This window comes from Jaculus jaculus, chromosome 3 (assembly GCF_020740685.1).
Source record: "Jaculus jaculus isolate mJacJac1 chromosome 3, mJacJac1.mat.Y.cur, whole genome shotgun sequence".
NCBI classification, from domain to species: domain Eukaryota; kingdom Metazoa; phylum Chordata; class Mammalia; order Rodentia; family Dipodidae; genus Jaculus; species Jaculus jaculus.
This window is the reverse complement of record NC_059104.1, coordinates 110466-128915: the sequence shown is the minus strand read 5'-3', so window position 1 is coordinate 128915 and position 18450 is coordinate 110466. Positions and strand designations below refer to the sequence as shown.

The following is an 18450-nucleotide window of genomic DNA, read 5'->3' as shown; positions in this document are numbered from 1 at the left end:
TTTTTTTATTGACAACTTCCATAATTGTAGACAATAACCCATGGTAATTTCCTCCCTCCCCTGCCCCACTTCCCCTATTGAAACTCCACTCCTTATCATATCCCCTCGCCTTCTCAATCAGTCTCTCTTTTATTTTGATGTCATCATCTTTTCCTCCTATTATGATGGTCTTGTGTAAGTAGTATCTGGCACTGTGAAGTCATGGATATCCAGGCTATTTTGTGTCTGGAGGAGCACGTTGCATGGAATCCTACCCCTCCTTTGGCTCTTACATTCTTTCTGCCACTTCTTCCGCAATGGACCCTGAGCCTTAGAAGATGTGATAGAGATATTTCAGTGCTGAGCATTCCTCTGTCACTTCTTCTCAGCACCATGGTGCTTTCTGAGTCATCCCAAGGTCACTGTTATCTGAAAAGCAAAGCTTCTGTAACCAAAAGTGAGAATAACATTAATATATGGTTATGAACATTAAGAGTTACTGGGCAGTTTGGTGAGTATAGTATATATATTTAGCCAGACGCCAACAGATGTTACACCCCTAGGGCTCATGACTACCCCTGTTGTAGGTTTTCAGTATCAGGGATATATTCTGTCCCATGGAGTGGGCCTCCAGTCCAATTTAGAGAGCAATTGGTTTTCCTCACAACAGACATGCCACTATTGTACACATTGGTTCACTTGGCCTGGCTGGCCAAATTTTTAAGGCTTGCAGTGTCCACTGTTAAGTATCTCCACTGGTGATTTCTCTCTCTCCCATTGAGCTGCATACTTCATAGCTTTTTCCAGCTTTCTGTCAGCAGGTCTACAGGGAGGGGGTTTTCAGCTCAACTCCAGCAGGATTTTCTCAGTGACCTTGCAGCCCAAGTATGTGGAGTCTTCAGCAATAGGTTCTTACCATCTATTCTTGGTAGGAAATCAAGAGCCTTGGCAATGGCCCGTAATGTTTGGGGGATATCAGTGACCTCTCTGGCCAACATCTCACTGGAAGGTATCCCATCCCTGGCACTGAAAATTTTCTAGTAACAATCTATGGCAAAATGGTGATTGTAGATATAAATGTGTAGGTTTCTCCTATCCAGGTACTAACCAGGCCTGACCCTACTTAGCTTCTGTGATCAGACCAGATTTAGTGTGTTCAGGGTGGTATGGCTATAGATATATGTGTAGATTTCTTTGTTGTAGGTAAGGGATTTAGGTGACTGCTCTTCTGATTTCCATTTCCTTAAATTGGCACCTATCTAGCCTTACTCTTTTCTGAATTTCATGCTCCAGTTTCACTTTGCTTGTGCACTTGTGCCCATGGGCTCTATTCCTTAACATTTATTTGCTCCTATTTTCTATGATAGACACAGCTCCATAGGCCTCTTCATCTGAACTTACAGACTCATCTTTCTGTATTTTACTCATTTATGTCTATAAGGCAGGCTTTTCCTGTGCTCAGTCTTGGTGATTCTGGATAATTCCACTGTTCTTATTAAAATAGGGTTGCCACTCACCACATTTCAGTTTTGAGAGAATTGAGTGCCTTTCTACTTAGACTGGCTTAGCAGTAGCCATTACCATCACCTGGAAGCTACTTACGGTAGTAGACCCTCAGGTTTATTGAGTCAAAATTTCAGGGCTGGAGAGATGGCTTAGCAGTTTAGGCCCTTGCCTATGAAGCATAAGGACCCAGGTTTGATTCCCCAGCACCCACGTAAGCCAGATTCATAGTGGCACATGCATCTAGAGTTTGTTTGCAGTGGCTAGAGGCCCTGGCATGCCCATTCTGTGCCTCTTTCTCTTATTCTCTCCCTCTCTAATAAATAAATAGAATATATAATAAAATATTTTTTTTAATTTCATGTTGGCAAAATCCTCAGGCAATTTTCATGCATAGAAAAGTTTGAGAAGTATGTCTTGAGCTAGGCCTTTCATTCAGAGGCCAATAGCCAAAGAGAAGCAGTCATGCCTAGGAATCTCTGAAGGATTTTTGTTTGTATGAACTGGGTTCCACCAGCCTATGTCAGTATTGAGTTGGAAAAGGTGGCCCAACTTTCTTTAATTTATTTAGGCTATGTGTTTGGTGAGTGCAAGCATATCCTAGATGCTGAGCTAGGATCAGATGAAACAGGAGCTAATTCCATATTTCCTGGCCTCAGATCCACTGACAAATACAAATAAGTAATTGGAGCAATAATTCAGTATGATTGAAGTGAAGGAGTCACCAATGAATACAATTCACTCAGATATGAGAGTGAGTGGAAAAGCTTTTGGGTTTATCACATGCTCCATCCTGAATGTTCAGACATAAGCTAAATAAAACTGAGAGAGAAATATTTCAAGTCAGAGGATGACCCAAGTAAAGATAGGAGCTGATTCACTCTGGTTTGGCATCATACAATGTCAAGAATTGGGGCAAGAAGGTTAAGTTTGGGTCATTAAGGACCTTGAGAATCGTAGAGAGTTGGTACTTTATCCTGGGAGAGGCAGACAAAGGAGTTTCAGAAGAGGACAGCATGGTCAGGTTTTGTAGGATAGGGCCCTGAGCCAGATACTTGGTATTGGAAGCTAAGGTTTACAGGGTTAGAATTACACCTGCAAGACAAAGGGAACAAGCCCTGAAGAGTCTTAGAAGGGTCAGGATGATCTGTTCCCATTGACTGGGTGGTAGGATACTCAGGATGAGGTGAGGGAACTAGAATGCTTAGGGAGATGAGTTGGTGTGGCATACTGAATTGAAAGTGCTTGTAACATTTCCAAGTAGAAATATTTAATAGTCAGTTAGATACAAAGATCCAGTATTTCAAAAAGAAGTCTGGGCTACAGATACACAATTCAGATTTCTTTGGTATGAATATCCTCTTGGACAAAAATGTGCTTAGGAAATATCATCTAGGGGGAAGAAAGTGGACACTGGTAGAGACCCTACCTTGTTGTAGAAGAAGCAGCCACCTGGAGAGAGTCCACCTTGCAGGTTGTAGGAAGTAAAATACTTCATTGGAGACAAATTGGGCTGGATAGTGACACATGTCACTGATGGGCTTCTTGTTATGTTTTAGATAACAGTTGACAAATGGGAACCTTTGCTGAACAACTTGGGACATGTCTGCAGAAAACTGAAGTAAGTAAGGTAGAGCATTTTTCAGAAATATAATTTGTAACTAAAAGTTTACTTGAATAGCCATTCTGTATTTTTATTTCATGATATCCTCCAGTCCTTACGCTTGGCTACTTACAATAGCAAGCATCAAAATCACTGTTTTTATTATTTATTTTAGTTGGTATAATTTTATTTTAGAAGCATTGAAAAGTACCACAGCTAACTTTCTTTTTACATTAAAAACTTTAATGTTCAAAATCAAGTTGGAAGAACTAGGACAATAGGACTTAATTAAAACCATGTCTGTATTCTAGCTTTGTTTCCTGTAAGTTTGATGGTTTAAGAAACAGCTGATCATTTTTAATTACCTCATTGGGTGGAGATGTAGCTTAATTGGTAGACTGCTTATCTAACATGCAAAAAATCTTGGGTTCAGTCCCTTGCATGACTATAATCCCAACATTCAGGAGGTAGAGTCAGGATCAGAAGTTCAAGGTTATATTCAGCTACATAGACTGAGGACAGCTGGGATAAATGAATATCTAAAACAAACAAACTTGTAACAAAAGAGGGAGGGCTCCTTAAGTAAGTTGTGGGAGCTATAGATTAATCAAAATTTAACAAGTTTGCTGGGTTTGATAACATCCACCTTTAATCCCAGGATTTGGGAGACTGAGGCTATAGGATTGCCACTAATTTGAGGCTAACCTGGGCTACGGATGAGACCCTGCCTAAAAAAAAAAAAAAAATTGTAGTAAACTTTTGGGAAAAGAATGCCCTTAAATACTGTTATGCATTACAAGAAGAGGATAGTTTGAAGCTTAAAAATAGCTGAAATGGCTGGGTCTGGTGGCACACACCTTTAGTCCCAGTACTTGGGAGGCTGAGGTAGGAGGATCACTGTGAGTTCAAGGCCAGTCTGAGACTACATAGTGAATTCCAGGTCAGCCTGAGCTAGAGGAGACCCTACCTAAAAAAAAAAAAAAAAAAGTTTTCTGTTGCAGATGTTGAGTCTTGATTATCTATAGAATGTCTAGACTTTAATTGAACATGAAACCATCTTTTTTATTTGTTGTTGTTTTTGTTTTGTTTCTTTGAGGTAGAATCTCACTCTAGCCCAGGCTGATGTGGAACTCATTCTGTACTATCAGGCTGGCCTCAAACTCACAGAGATCCTCCTGCCTCCCAAGTACTGGGATTAAAGGCATGTGCCACCACACCTGGCTGTGAATCCCATCCATTCCCAAAAGTATGAGCAAGTATTCCAGGAACTTTGGGGAAATCTGTTCTCAGTAATTTATGGACCTTAAAGTAAAACTTCTTGGTTGCTGTCATCTACCTTGGAGTAGGAGGGTTATATAACAGGGAAAGATGGTACATGATAAGGTTTAGGCTGGAAGTTGAGATCAAGGTTCTGGCTGGTGTTCTTTTAAACAGAAAGGAAGACAGCAGATCCATGCTCACATGCCTGTAGCTAACTAGCGAGGAGGCATCATACCAGGAAAAAAATGTTTTAAGGTGTTAAAATCCATAAGAGTAGGATTAGGATAGCTACTAGTCTAGTTGTTACTGTAACCAAGGAAAGTTTCTTATGTGTTCACAAAGATGAATATGAATCTTAACTTTAGAAATTTAGCTGTACCCATTAATTTACCATACCTAATAATTGTTTCCTCTTTTCTTCCCTTCTCTCTCCCTTATCATCTCTCAACAGAAAATATGCTGAGGCTTTGGATTACCACCGCCAGGCACTTGTGCTAATCCCTCAGAATGCCTCTACCTATTCCGCTATAGGGTATATCCATAGTCTGATGGGAAACTTTGAAAATGCTGTGGACTATTTCCATACAGTATGTCTTTTGTTTGCATTCAACTTTGAATCTGAGTAATATATGTTTCTTTTTTGAAAAAAAATCTTTTTCTAGGCAGTGTTTATTTCTTTATAGTTTTAAGCTTCAGGTAACTTTGCCCTTTCCTCTGCAGAATTAAGTATGCATGTATTCACAAAGTGCAGTATTCATCAAATTAGCAACAGACTTGAGATGTCCTACTGTGTGCAGGCAGGGATTGCAGAATTTCTCATTCATACTGAGAGCCTTTAGGAACTAACTCCCTGTCTTCTGATTTAAGATTCCTTCCCTTTGTAGATAGATAAAACTAATCCACGCATTTGTCACAGGAAAGAATATTTCCTTAGTTCATACACCTTATTTCATGTAAGCTAAGATCTAGACCTTGGGGAAGATGAAGATTTCTTTTTTAAAAATTATATTTTATTATTTATTTATGAGAGAGAGAGAGAGAGAAAAAATGAATATGGGCAGCCAGGGCCTCCTGTATCTGCAAGCAAACTTCAGACACCTGCAGTATATCCTGCATCTGGCTTTATGTTGGTACTGGGGAATTGAAACTGGGCCATCAGACTTTGTAAGCAAGTGCCTTTAGCTGCTGAGTTATCTCTCCAGCCCAAAGATTTCTTTCTTTCTTTCTTTTTTATTAATTAGTTTTGTGCTCAGTGAATACAGTCAAGTTGGCAGCATTGTTAGCCTCCTCCATGGCCTACCTCCTCTCTCTGGCCCCTCCTTGTTGAGGTATATGGGTCATGCATTGTGGAATTAGCCCACAGTTATGGGTAGGAGGGAATGTCTCTGCCTATCGTGACCCAATGTGTGGCTCTGACATTTCTTTCTGCCCCCTCTTCCACAAAACTTCCCTGAGCCATGTTGGGTTCATTTTGGGTCTACTTCAGTGATGAGGTGTTAGGAGCCTCTGTGTCTCCAAAGATTTCTTTATAAGTACCATAAAAGAAAAACCAGATCCAGGTGTGGTGGCACACACCTTTAATCCCAGCACTCTGGAGGCAGAGGTAGTTCGAGGCCACCCTGAGACACTACATAGTGAATTCCAGGTCAGCCTGGACTAGAGTGAGACCCTACCTTGATAAAAAGACAGAAAGAAAGAAAGAGAGGGGGGGGAGGAGAAAGAAAGAAACAAAGAAAGAAAGGAAGAAAAGAAAGAAAGAAAGAAAGGTAGGTAATAAAGATGGGAAAATGATAAATTGAGTTTTACTAAATAAGTATAATGACCATAAGAAAAAAAATACTGCAATTAAACTTCATAATCATTTATCATGTTTTTGTACTTAAAAGTACTCTTTTGAACATATTGAGACAGATTTTATCGTCATGCTAGTACATACATAACAAAGAAAATGTAAGTAAAATAAATGCTTTCAGTTTTCAACCCAGGTAGTCCATGTCACTGTTGTCCCAGTGTAGTGTTCTGGTGGCAGCACACATGGCTGTTGTTGAGCCTGGGTTTTCTCCAGCCATAGATCCTACTTTGTACACCTCTTGAAAAACCCTTTGAAGTTGCTGGCGTATCAGCACAAATCTACATATTATCATTGTATGGTCTTCACATGGTCTTTGTTGTCCCTTGACCACCAGGTACACAGTGCACAGGCAGGGGACCCACATCACAATTGTGCCTGGTGACAATAGTAATAGGAAACTCAAGTTTAGAAACAACAGAATTTAAGGCAATGTGGGCCTTTAAATCAATTGACTAATGGTGTCTTGAGAGAGAGGTAATGTAATATTTAAAAGATAAAAAAATTCTTATGATAGGTTCCTAGTAAGTTCTCCAGGGCTTATTAGCAATTTTCAGGAAACATATAATTTTGAAGTTATCCCTGTGGTTATCAGAATACTGAGCTGGTTAGAAGCTTCGATTAAGCAAATTTTCAGGTGTTATGTTATCTTTCAAATGTGTATGTTTGAGTATTATATAATTAGCCCTTTTTTTTTTTTTTTTTTTTTTTTTTGGTTTTTCAAGGTAGGGTCTCATTCTACTCCAGGCTGATCTAGAATTCATTATGTAGTCTCAGGGTTGCCTTGAACTCATGGTGATCCTCCTACCTCTGCCTCCCAAGTGCTAGGATTAAAGGCATGTGCCACCACCCCTGGCTCTAATTAACCTTTCTTTTGTGATCTAATAATAATGCAGAAGTCTCAGCAAACTTGTGGAGATTCAACTTAAGAGAGTTCAGTCAGGTATAAAGGAGCAAAGTAGCATACATACTTCATGATAGCTAGGAAGTTGAGACAATATGCCTGTTTTACTTACTTTTTCCCTTTAATGTTACCTGTGCCCCTAGCCTAGTGTGCTTGGCAGAGAGTTGGGAGAGGGCTGACTTCAAGGACATGAATGCAATAGTATGGTGTACCTCCCTTGACCAATACCTATCCTCAGCTGTCATCAGCTGATGTCTAATATCCTGACCCCCCCTACCCTTGGATTTCCTAGAATATTTTATGGGGATATTTTTTAAACAAAAGAAAAATTACACTTTAATAACTACTAAATCTTTTTTGACAGGCCCTTGGTCTTAGGCGAGATGACACATTCTCCGTTACAATGCTTGGTCATTGTATCGAAATGTACATTGGTGATTCTGAAGCTTATATTGGTAAGATTAAATCACTCTTATTGTCATTATATTCACCTCATCTCTATTTCTTGAAATCTCCTCCCAAATTTCTCAATTTTATTTTTGTAGCATTTTAACTATGTAGGTATCAAGAAACTTCCACTTAATTTTTTGGAATAGTTCAGTGGGATTTAGTGACTTGTTTCAAATTGAATACTTGATGCACACAGAGCAGTTACAGAGCATGTAAAGCCTTGTGCTACAGAACAAAAGGTGTTGGCCTTTTACAATTCAGGGCATAGCATAATACTCTTTACAGTTCAGTGGAACATTAAGATACCTTTCATTTACTTAATAGTAATACATATTTGAGCCTAGTGGTTGTTATGTAGGATAAGCCTGTGTAAAAATTCATCCAGCTATGTACCTGATGAGACATATATTTAGCTGTTTGTCTTATAGCTCAAGTCTTTAAGAAAAGCTTGAGAAAAAAAAAACTCTGTCACTCTGAAGACCCCAGGCTGAAACCTTAGCTCTACTAGTTAGCAGCCTCTGTGACTTTAGGAGCAAATCTAAGGTTTAACTTCTATATGAGATTTTTCATCACTATGACAAAATTATTTGATAGAAACAACTTGGAGGAGAGATTTGGGTTTGGCTCACAGTTTAAGACAGTTCAGTCAGGTATAAAGGAGCAAAGTAGCATACTTCATGATAGCTAGGAAGTTGAGAGAATATGCCTGTTTTACTTACTTTTTCTCTTTTATGTCACCTGTGCCCTAGCCTAGAGGATATTACTGCCCACAGTCATATCAGGTCTTCCTTTCTTAGTTGATCTTTTCTGGAAGTACCCTTACAGACACATTCAGAAGTGTGCTTTTAATTTCCCAGAAGCTTCTCAATCCAGTCATGTTGATAATAATCACCAAGACTCTCATTTGTTCATGGAGGATTCTTAGTGCTCAAATGTAAAGTCAGGGCTAGAAATGTTCTTATGAGGTAGATTTCTATGCCCTGAGGAAGTGATCTCAGTCAGATTTCCATGTTATTGTTCACTACTTATTGTTTTTATTTTTAGGATGTTTTCATCCTTGTCTGAAAGTCTTGAAAGCTATTCATTTGAAATGTATAAGATTTTCAGTTGTGTCACAAACTGTTGAACCTGTTACATCTGATCCAATCTGTGTGCAAATGCACATTTTTCTTAAGGTTTTTTGATATGTAGAAAATATATTTTCCTTATGTTAGTCCATGAACAGTAGACATCCTAACTCTATCCCCATCATCGTTCAAGACTTATCAGTACTCAAGGGCCTTTGGGAACAAATGGCTATGAAGCCAGCTGGGAGCCACAACTACATGTGCTTCTGAAATAAATGACAAAACGAAGGAAGAAATTAGCATTCCCCTGAGGTAGGGTCTCATTCTAGCCCAGGGTGGCCAGGAACTCACTCTGTAGTCTCAGGGTGGCCTTGAACTCATATTGATCCTCCTACTTCTGCCTGCCGAGTGCTGGGATTAAAGGCATGTGCCACCAAGCCTGGCTTTCATTCCCCACTTTTGATCCGTACTTGCGGTGGCTCTTCTTCTGTTTTTTTAAAAATATATGTGTGTGAGAGAGAGGGAGAGAGAAAGGGAGAGAGAGAGCGAGCATGAGTATGGGTATACCAGGGCTGCCTACCACTGCAAAAAAAACAACAACAAAAAACCTCCAGGCACATTTGCCACTTTGTGCATCTGGCTTTACATGGGTACTGGGGAACTGAACATAGGCCAGCAGAGTTTACAAGCAAGTGCCATTAACCATTGAGACATCTCTCTAACCCCTGTACTTGTGTTCTTAAAAGCCTTAAAAGATTGACGTACACTGGCTATGGTGGCGCACACCTTTAATCCCAGCACTTGGGAGGCAGAGGTAGGAGGATTGCCAAGATTTTGAGGCCACCCTGAGACTACATAGTGAATTCCAGTTTAATCTGAGCTAGAGTGAGAACTACCTCAAAAAAAAAACACAAAAGTTTCATTTATATGGTAGTAGACATGTCATTATGATCAATGATGAAATTTCTCATTTTCTAATTATGGTGTTTCTTTTTAGGAGCAGACATTAAAGACAAATTAAAATGTTATGACTTTGATGTGCATACAATGAAGACACTAAAAAACATTATTTCACCTCCGTGGGATTTCAGGGACTTTGAAGTAGAAAAACAGACTACAGAAGAAACGGGGCTTGCACCACTAGAAAACTCCAGGAAAACTCCAGATTCCAGGCCTTCCTTGGAAGAAACCTTTGAAATTGAAATGAATGAAAGTGACATGATGTTAGAGACATCTATGTCAGACCACAGCACATGACTCCAGATGTGGTCAAGGACCCCCATGTGCTGATGTAAGTCAGTATTTCCTCATATCCTTGCCACATCTTAATAATTTCCAACTTCCTAATGTGAATCCAAACTACATCTCTACATTTAGGACCAGCAGCCTGCTTTAAGAGATGGGATACACCTTGGCAGCAGATGTTTTCTGATTCTATGGACCTACAAAATAGTTAGACATAGTGGAATAAAGAAGGTAAACTGCCCATTGTGTCTTTATTTTTCAGTAATCTATTTTGGAATAATTTTAGGTTTACAGAAAAGTTGCTAGAATTAAAAAAAAATGTATGTGTCCCTTACCTGGTATATTTCTTATTAACATCTTACCCTTACTATGGGACATACTTCAAGGCTAAGAGATCTATACATTGATAGTTTTCCCTAAGTCCCTCTTCCTGTCCCAGCAGCTTATAGCACACACTGCATATAGGCATCATATGCCCTTTCGTATGGGGTAGCTTCTCAAACTTCCTTTGTGTTATGATCTTAGGAGGCCTGCTCAGCTTTTAAAGAGTGTACCTTGATTTGAATTTGATCTGTTGTTAGTGATTGGACTACAATTTTGAGTTTGGGTAAAATACCACAGAAATGAAGTACCTTGCCTTGACCACACTGTCATAGGTGCCACAGTGTCACCGTGCCAACTTCTGGTTCAGGAAGCTCTTTCCCTTTTCTTCTATGGGACAGAAGGGTTAAGCTCTACCTTCCATAGGGAAAATATTTGTTAAATTTTCATTATTCTCTTTTTCTCCGCCCTTTAGAAACTGGCTCTTTCTCACTAGACCTTCCTCAAACTCACCATCCTGCCTACTACCCAAGTACTAGGATTACAAGTGTGTACCACCATTCCTGCTCATCTCTTTTACATTCTTTTCGCTCCCATTCATCAATTTAATGAGTTGTTTATCTGTATGGACTTGTGAGCACTTAGGTCATGTTTTGAGTTGTAAACTTACAGTGCTACTCATTTTGTGGCTTTTAGTGTTTTCACTTTGGCCATTAGATGCTCTCTCTATGGCTTCTCTGTCTTTGTGAGATTTTGTTTGCTTTTCTATTTTTTTTCTATTGTAGTAAAGTATGTGTAACATACTCTTGGACTTTAGTTAATAATAGTATATTAGCAATGATTCATAAGTTGTAACAACTTATTTACCTATAAGGTATTACCAATAGGGATTACTGTAGGCAGAGGTATAGGGAAGTAGAGGGAACTCTGCTTTCTGTTCAGTTTTTCTATAAAGCTAAACTGTTGTAAGCAACGAAGTCAAGTAAGTATATTATGCATATATGAAAATATGAGATGCCAGTCAGAAGAGTATAGCTCAGTAGCATTAGTTACATTCATAGTACTATAAACATCACCCTGTTTTCTAAATTGTTCTATCACTCTCAATAGGAAATCTGTACCCCTTAAGCAGTAACTTCTCATTCTTCCCTTGAATTCTTAGTAATATGTAATCTACTTTCTTTATAAAATTGCCTGATCTAGATATTGAATATAGGTGAATCCAATTTATATGCTTTATTGTGCATGACTCAATTTTACTTAGAATATTTTCAAAGTTTTTCTATATTGATTTATCAATATTTCATTACTTTTTATAGCTAAATAATGTTTCATTGTAGGCAGATCACATTTTGCGTATGCATTCATCTGTTAATAGATACTTGGAGTGATTCTACCTAAAGCTGTTGTGAGCAATGTTACTGTGAACATTAGCATGAATAGGTTTTTGTATTTTTTGTTGTTGGTTGGTTGTTTGAGACATACATTTTAGGCTGTCGTCAAATTCACTATGTAGCCAAGGATGAACTTGAACACCTGATCCTCTTGCCTCTTACCTTCCAAGTTCTAGGAGTATAGGATTGTACCACCATGCCTGGCTTTTTATTTTCTTTCCTCATTTCTTTTGTTTTTCTTTTCCTTTTTCTTTTTCTTTTTCTTCTTCTTCTTTTTTTTTGGCTTATCAGTTTCTTTAGTTATATACATTTCAAGATCATATACTATGTGTAACTTTTTGAGAAAAAATTATGTGTGTGTATGAGAGAGAGAGAGAGAGAGAGAGAGAGAGAGAGAGAATTGGTGTGCCAGGGCCTCAGCCACTGTAATCAAACTCCAGATGCTTGCACCACCTGATGGGCATGTGCAACCTTGTGCTTGCCTCACCTTTGTGCATCTGGTTTATGTGTGATCTCAAGAGTTGAACATGGGTCCTTAGGCTTCATAGGCCTTAACCACTAAGCAATCTCTCCAGCCCTTTCTTTTTGAGATAGGATCTCGCTGTAGCTCAGGCTGACCTGGAATCCACTATGTAGTCTTAGGCTGGCCTTGGACTCACAGTGATCCTCCTACCTCTGCCTCCTGAGTTCTGGGATTAAAGATGTGTACCACCATGCCTGGCCAGATATAGTATTTGTGCTTATTCTCCTTAATATGGTTTTTTCTTTAGATGCTTGTACTTTGGCTGTTCTATTTAAGAATTCATTGGCAAATCAAAAATTATGCAGATTTTAAAAGTTCTTATCTGATTTCCTAAATATAAGCCTATGATCCATTTTGACTTCATTGTCTTCTACCTGATGAGAAATCCACCTGTAATTACTAAAGATCTTACATGTGACAAACTGCTTTCAAGATTCTCTCTTTGACTTTGACTTTTGACAATTTAACTGTAAGATGTCTCAGTATAGAAGTCTGTAAGCAAGCTTTTCCTGCTTGGAATTTGTTGGGAATTTATGGATGTCTTTAAGTCTGGGAAGTTTTCAGCCAGTATTTCTTCTGCCCTTTCTCTCTTCTTTGGAGGTCCTGTAATACATGTGTTAGTAAAAAAAAAAAAAAAAAAAAAAAAAAAAAAAAAAAAAAAATTATTTCTTTTTTGTTCATTTTTATTTATTTATTTGAGAGTGACACAGAGAGAAAGAGGCAGATTGAGAGAAGGAGACAGAATGGGTGCTCCAGGGCTTCCAGCTGTACCCCCTTGTGCATCTGGCTAACGTGGGTCCTGGGGAATCGAGCCTTGAACTGGGGTCCTTAGGCTTCACAGGCAAGCACTTAACAGCTAAGCCATCTCTCCAGCCCTTAGTAATTTTTTTTTTAATATCCTACTTATTTATTTGAGAAAGAAAGAGGGAAGAGGCAGATAGAGAGAGAGAGAATGGGCACACCAGGGCCTCTAACCACTGTAAACAAACTCCAGACGCATGCACCACCTTGTATATCCGATGTTATGTGGGTACTAGGGAATCGAACTTGTGTCCTTAGACTTTGTAGGTAAGCACCTTAACCACTGAGCCATTTCTCCAGCCAATGTCTTGGTAAATTTGATGGTGTCCCACAGGACTCTTGGGTTCTATTCATTTTTCTTCATTTTTCCTTCTTGGGCTGGGTAATTTTAATTGCCTAATTTTGTTTGTGGGTCCTTCTGTTCTGCTCACATCTATTGCTGAATGCACCTAGTGAATTTGCACATTTTGGCTATTACACTTTTTAGTTCTAGAGTTTCTGTCAGAAAAGTAAGTCCTCCTTAATCATGTTCTCTGTCCATACTTCATTCTTATTACCCTGAGTTCTTTGTGATGTCCATTAGTCCTTTGAGTATATTTGATAGAACTAAATGGCATCTTACTAGAAATTCTAGTCCGTGGCCTTCCTCAGTGGTAGTTCCTGTCAAATCTTGTTTTTTCCTATGACTCAGCCTTATTTTCCAAGTTATATATATGCCTTATGATTTTATATAGAGAAATGTATGTTAGTTCTGGAAACCAGATCATCCTCCTTAGTAATTGATTTATTATTTGCCACGGGCTACAGTCACCCATTTTTGTAGTGAATTTCCAAATTATTTTTGCAAAGTTTGTATTCCTTGTTATGTAGTCACTGAATTTCTGTTCTGCTATCTCTGGTCAGTCTGTGACCAGATACTAGCCAGTTTTTTTTTTTTTCCCCTAAATGTCTTAGTTTTTAAAAATAAAAATTATTTATTTGAGGTAGAGAGAGAAAGGAAAAAAAAAAAGAGGGAGAGAGAGAAAAAAAAATTAGAATGGCTGTGCCTGGGCCTCCAGCCACTGCAAACAAACTCCAGACATGTATCACCTTGTGCATCTGGCTTATGTGGGTCCTGGGGAATTGAACCTGGGTACTTTGGTTTTGCAGGTAAGCACCTTAACTGCTAAGGCATCTCTCTAGCCCTTGTTTTTTTTTTTTTTTTTTTTTTTTTAAGGATTATGTTGTTAAATTTGCCTAATACTGATGGGAAAATTATTGGTGCTTGAGAAGTTAAAGCAAAAGCCACCAGCATCTGCTAGTCCCTCAGAAAAACCAGACATGTAACATCAAAGGAGACACAGTCTGTGTAGCTTTCTTGTTGCTATGACAAAATATCTGAGAAAAAGTAATTTTTTTAGGGTTTTTTTTTTTTTTTTAAATGAGAGAGAGTGAGAAACAGAGGGAGAAAGCATACAAGGGGCTTTTAGAAGGTTTTTAGTCCATCATATCAAGAAGGGCATAGTGGAGCAGAGCAGCTTACCTCATGATAACCAGAAAGCAACAAAGTAAAAATGTGGGGACCAGGTATAACCTCTAAAAGCACACCCCTAGTAACATACATCTTTCTGTCATACACCATTTTCTAAAATTTCCACCATACTCTAAAATAGCACTACCAGCTGAGGATCACATGTTCAACACATCAGCCTATGGGTGTCACTTCATGTTTACATCCTAGCATGGTCATTGCTGAAGGTAGTGTGCATATCACAGCCTGTCACCAGATCTGCAGCCCTGTGTTTGACCAGGAGAGTTGCAAAGTAACATTCTGATAGTATTTCCCAGCTTAATGGTTATTTTGGCCAAGGGGTCAACCTCCCACTCTGCCATTTTCTGTGATGCCACTCTTGCTTTCTTTAATAAAGTATTTTGTTTATTTGAGTGAGAATGAGTATGGGTGTCCCAGGGCCTTCTACCACTACAAACAAACTCCAGACACATGCACTACTTTGTGCATCTGGCTTTATGAGGGTACTGGGAAATCAGACTCAGGCCATCAGCCTTTGCAAGCAAGTACCTTTAACCATTTAGCCATCTCTCCAGCCCCCTCTTCTGTCTTTTAAACTTTGATATTCAGGGCTGGAAAGATGGCTTAGTGGTTAAGCGCTTGCCTATGAAGCCTAAGGACCCCGGTTTGAGGCTCGGTTCCCCAGGATTCACGTTAGCCAGATGCACAAGGGGGCGCAGGCGTCTGGAGTTCATTTGCAGTGGCTGGAGGCCCTGGCGTGCCCATTCTCTCTCTCTCCCCCCACCCCTCTCTGCCTCTTTCTCTCTCTCTCTCTGTCACTCTCAAATAAATAAATAAGAATGAACCAAACAAAATTTAAAACTTTGGTATTCATTACGCAGGTGTAGTGGTATACATCATTAATCCCTGCACTCTGGAGGCAGAGGTAGAAGGGTTGCTATGAGTTTGAGTGTGATTTGGGACTAGAGTGAGCTCCAGGTCAACCTGGGTTAGAGTGAGACCCTACCTTGAAAACAAACAAAACAACTAAACAAAACCATTTGACATTGCTATGTTAATGGTGGAGTCATATAAAATTAGTCTTTTTAAAATTAAGGTTTTAAAACTCATAATACTTTACAAACTCAAGTTAACTACTAACTACAATTTTATGACTTTGAAAAAAATGCTAAAATATATTAGTGCCAGTTTGTGATTTTGTTCTATAAATGTGACTTGTTATTTTTGTGATTTTGTAAGTGTATGTGTACAGACACATGTATATGGAAATTAGAGGACAGCCTTGGGGTTCTTGTGCTCCCCTTCCATGTTCTTTTTCAGACAAGTTCTCTTTCCTATTGTGTCACCAGATGCGTACCAGTCCAGCTGACTCATAAGCTCTGGATTCTCATGGTTTCACTCCCATTACCATAGGCTTTATGTGGGTGATAGGGAAGTGAACTCAGACCAGCAGGCTTGCAGGCAAGCACCTTTAATCACTGAGCTATTTCCCTAGCCCCATGATCTACTATTCTTTATAAATTCTATTTCTTAATGTATATAACATGAAGTATTAGCTTTCCTACCTCTGCCTCACTTGTTTGATGACATACTTTAAAATTTTTTTTATTTTATTTATTAGAGAGAAGGAGGCAGATAGAAAGAGAGAATGGGTACACTAGTGACTCTAGCTACTGCAAACAAATTCCAGATGCATGCACCACCTTGTGCATCTGGTTTACTTGCATACTGGGGAATCAATCCTGGATCCTTAGGTTTTGCAGGCAAGCGCTTTCACTGCTAAGCCATATCTCTCCAGCCCTGATGACATGCTTTAAAAAATATATTTTTATTATTTGAGAAAGAGAGTATACAGGCATGCCAGGGTCTCTTGCCACTGAAAATGAACACCAGATCCATGCATATTGTTCATCTGGCTTTACGTGGGTACTTGGTAGTTGAACCCAGGCTGGCAAGGTTTGCAATCAAGTCTGTTTGACAACTGAGCCATCACCCCAACCTGACATACTATTTTTGTTGGTATGTGTGTGCGCGTGCACATGCGCAAATAAATAAGCGTGTCCCATGCAGAAGCCAGATGAAAACGCTGGATGTTTCATCACTCTTCATTTTGTTTCTTTGTCACAAAAATCTCTCACTGAACCCAGAGCCAGTGTTTTTTTAATGAGACTGCTGATCAGCAAGCTCTAGTGATTCTTTGATCTCTGCTCTTGCCCTAGCCCCAGCAATGAGATTACAAGCATGTGAGGTCATGCCTGTTTTGTTTTTGTTTTTGTTTTAGTGTGGGTGCTGAGGGTTGAAGTCAGGTCCTCATGCTTACACAGCAAGAACTCTTACATGCTTAGCTATCTCCTGAGCCGTAACATATTTTTAAAAGTTTGTATTAATCAGTTGAACATCCTTTATAGTTTCCTCATGTAGTATAAGACTAGAAACAATCCATGTGACTTAGCATATGCTTTCTATAACAATAAGTAATTTTTTTTTTTTTGGCTTTTGTTTTTTTTGGTTTTTCAAGGTAGGGTCTCACTCTCGCCCAGACTGACCTGGAATTCAGTATGTTGTTTCAGGCTGGCCTCAAATTCTCGGCGATCTACCTGCTGCCTCCCAAGCGCTGGGATTTAAGGCGTGCACCACCACACCTGGCTAACAATAAGGAATTTTTAAGATGTCATAGCTAGATTGCTCTTTTGTAGACACAACTGAAATCACTGTGAAAGAACTGATTGAAATCTTCCCACCCATTGTATTTTGAAATTCTTTTTTGTTTTGTGTTTTGAAGGTAGGGTCTCAGTCTAGCCAAGGTTGACCAGGGAACTCACTCTGTAGTCCCAGTGCACAGTGATCCTACCTTAGCCTCCCCTATGCTAGGATCAAAGGTGTGAGCCAACACACGCAGCCTGTAGTTTGAAAATGCAAGATTATTAAGGATTTTTTTTTAAGACAGGGTCTCATGTAGCCCAGGCTGAGCTTGAATTCATTATATATTGGAGGATGCCCTTGAATTCCTGATCCTGATCCACTGACTACCTCACAAAGTGCTGTGATTACAAATGTGATGTGCTCCACCATGCCCAGCTTTTAAGAGATAATTTAATAAAACAGCTGAATCATAACATTCTGTAATTTTTAAAAATTTTTGGGGGGTGGGGGCAGCAGTTGCAAATGAATGCCTATGTGGGTGACTGGGGAACTGAACTTGGACCTGTGTGTGGGCTTGGCAAACAAGTGCCTTTTATCATTGAGCCATCTTCCCAGTTCCCAAATTGTCTAATTTTTGTGAAATAATTTTTTAGAACTTTATTTGTAGCTGTGTTTCAGAGCGCTTGAACCAAGTCTTTGGCCTATTTAAGATATCACACTTCCAAGTGTGTTCAAGGATGAACAAACAGGATGGAGTTCATGAAACCTCTATAGAGTAAAAAAATCTCTTTGTGGATGTACACACACACAGCTGCACATGGGTGCACTTGGGGGCTGTCCACCTTTTTCTGAACTAGTTTCTAAACGTGTAGACTAGGCTGGCTAGCCAGAGATCCCTAGGGGGGTTACAAGTGTGTGCACAATGCCCAGCACTTTACATGCGTTCTGAGGATAAAACTTAGTTACTTTGACTTTTGTTTGTACTTAAATTTTAGCTGCTGAAGCTATTGGCCCAACTAAATACATCCCAAAGGTTCTTAAGAAAAAGTTGTTGCCTTGCTGTAAAAATAAACAAGAACTCGAGTTTCCGGTGGTGCTGGTACTGCGCTAGTAACTGAGTGGACTAGAAACTGATGGAGCGCCTGGAGAGTTCTATTCCCTGGCTAGCACCAACCCAGCCGCAACCATGGGTCGGAAGCAGGAGGACGCTGGTGCGTGCACTGGTCCCTACGTGCGCCGTCTGGCAGCACGGACTTCCTTCCCAGCCGTCACGGATGCAAGGAAGTGTTCAGGGTTCCTTGGGAAGAAACGTCCGAGCACTATCTAGCGTCCGAGCCCACGTGGGCGTGGTCAGCAGTGGGCCGTCTCGCTGCCTGGGGCCCGCCCGAGGGCGGGGAC

The 18450-nt window shown here is 39.6% G+C and overlaps 1 protein-coding gene across 3 annotated transcripts in view; it reads left to right on the top strand.

The window, feature by feature from the left end:
- Nucleotides 1-18198, top strand: part of Cdc16 (cell division cycle 16) — a 43240-nt gene extending 25042 nt beyond the window's left edge. Inside the window, exons 15-20 of one of the 3 annotated variants that reach the window (XR_006636316.1) lie at nt 3042-3103; nt 4797-4932; nt 7463-7553; nt 9613-9906; nt 9993-10091; nt 18048-18198. Coding sequence is in view for 2 of the 3 variants with exons in the window: in XM_045146278.1 (XP_045002213.1) it covers nt 3042-3103; nt 4797-4932; nt 7463-7553; nt 9613-9872 (549 nt within the window). In the remaining variant the exon portion in view is untranslated. Of the gene's footprint in view, nt 1-3041; nt 3104-4796; nt 4933-7462; nt 7554-9612; nt 10102-18047 lie in introns of those variants that run through there. The other 2 variants (XM_045146278.1, XM_004663430.3) reach the window with 2 other exon arrangements.
- Nucleotides 18199-18450: the final 252 nt, after the last annotated feature.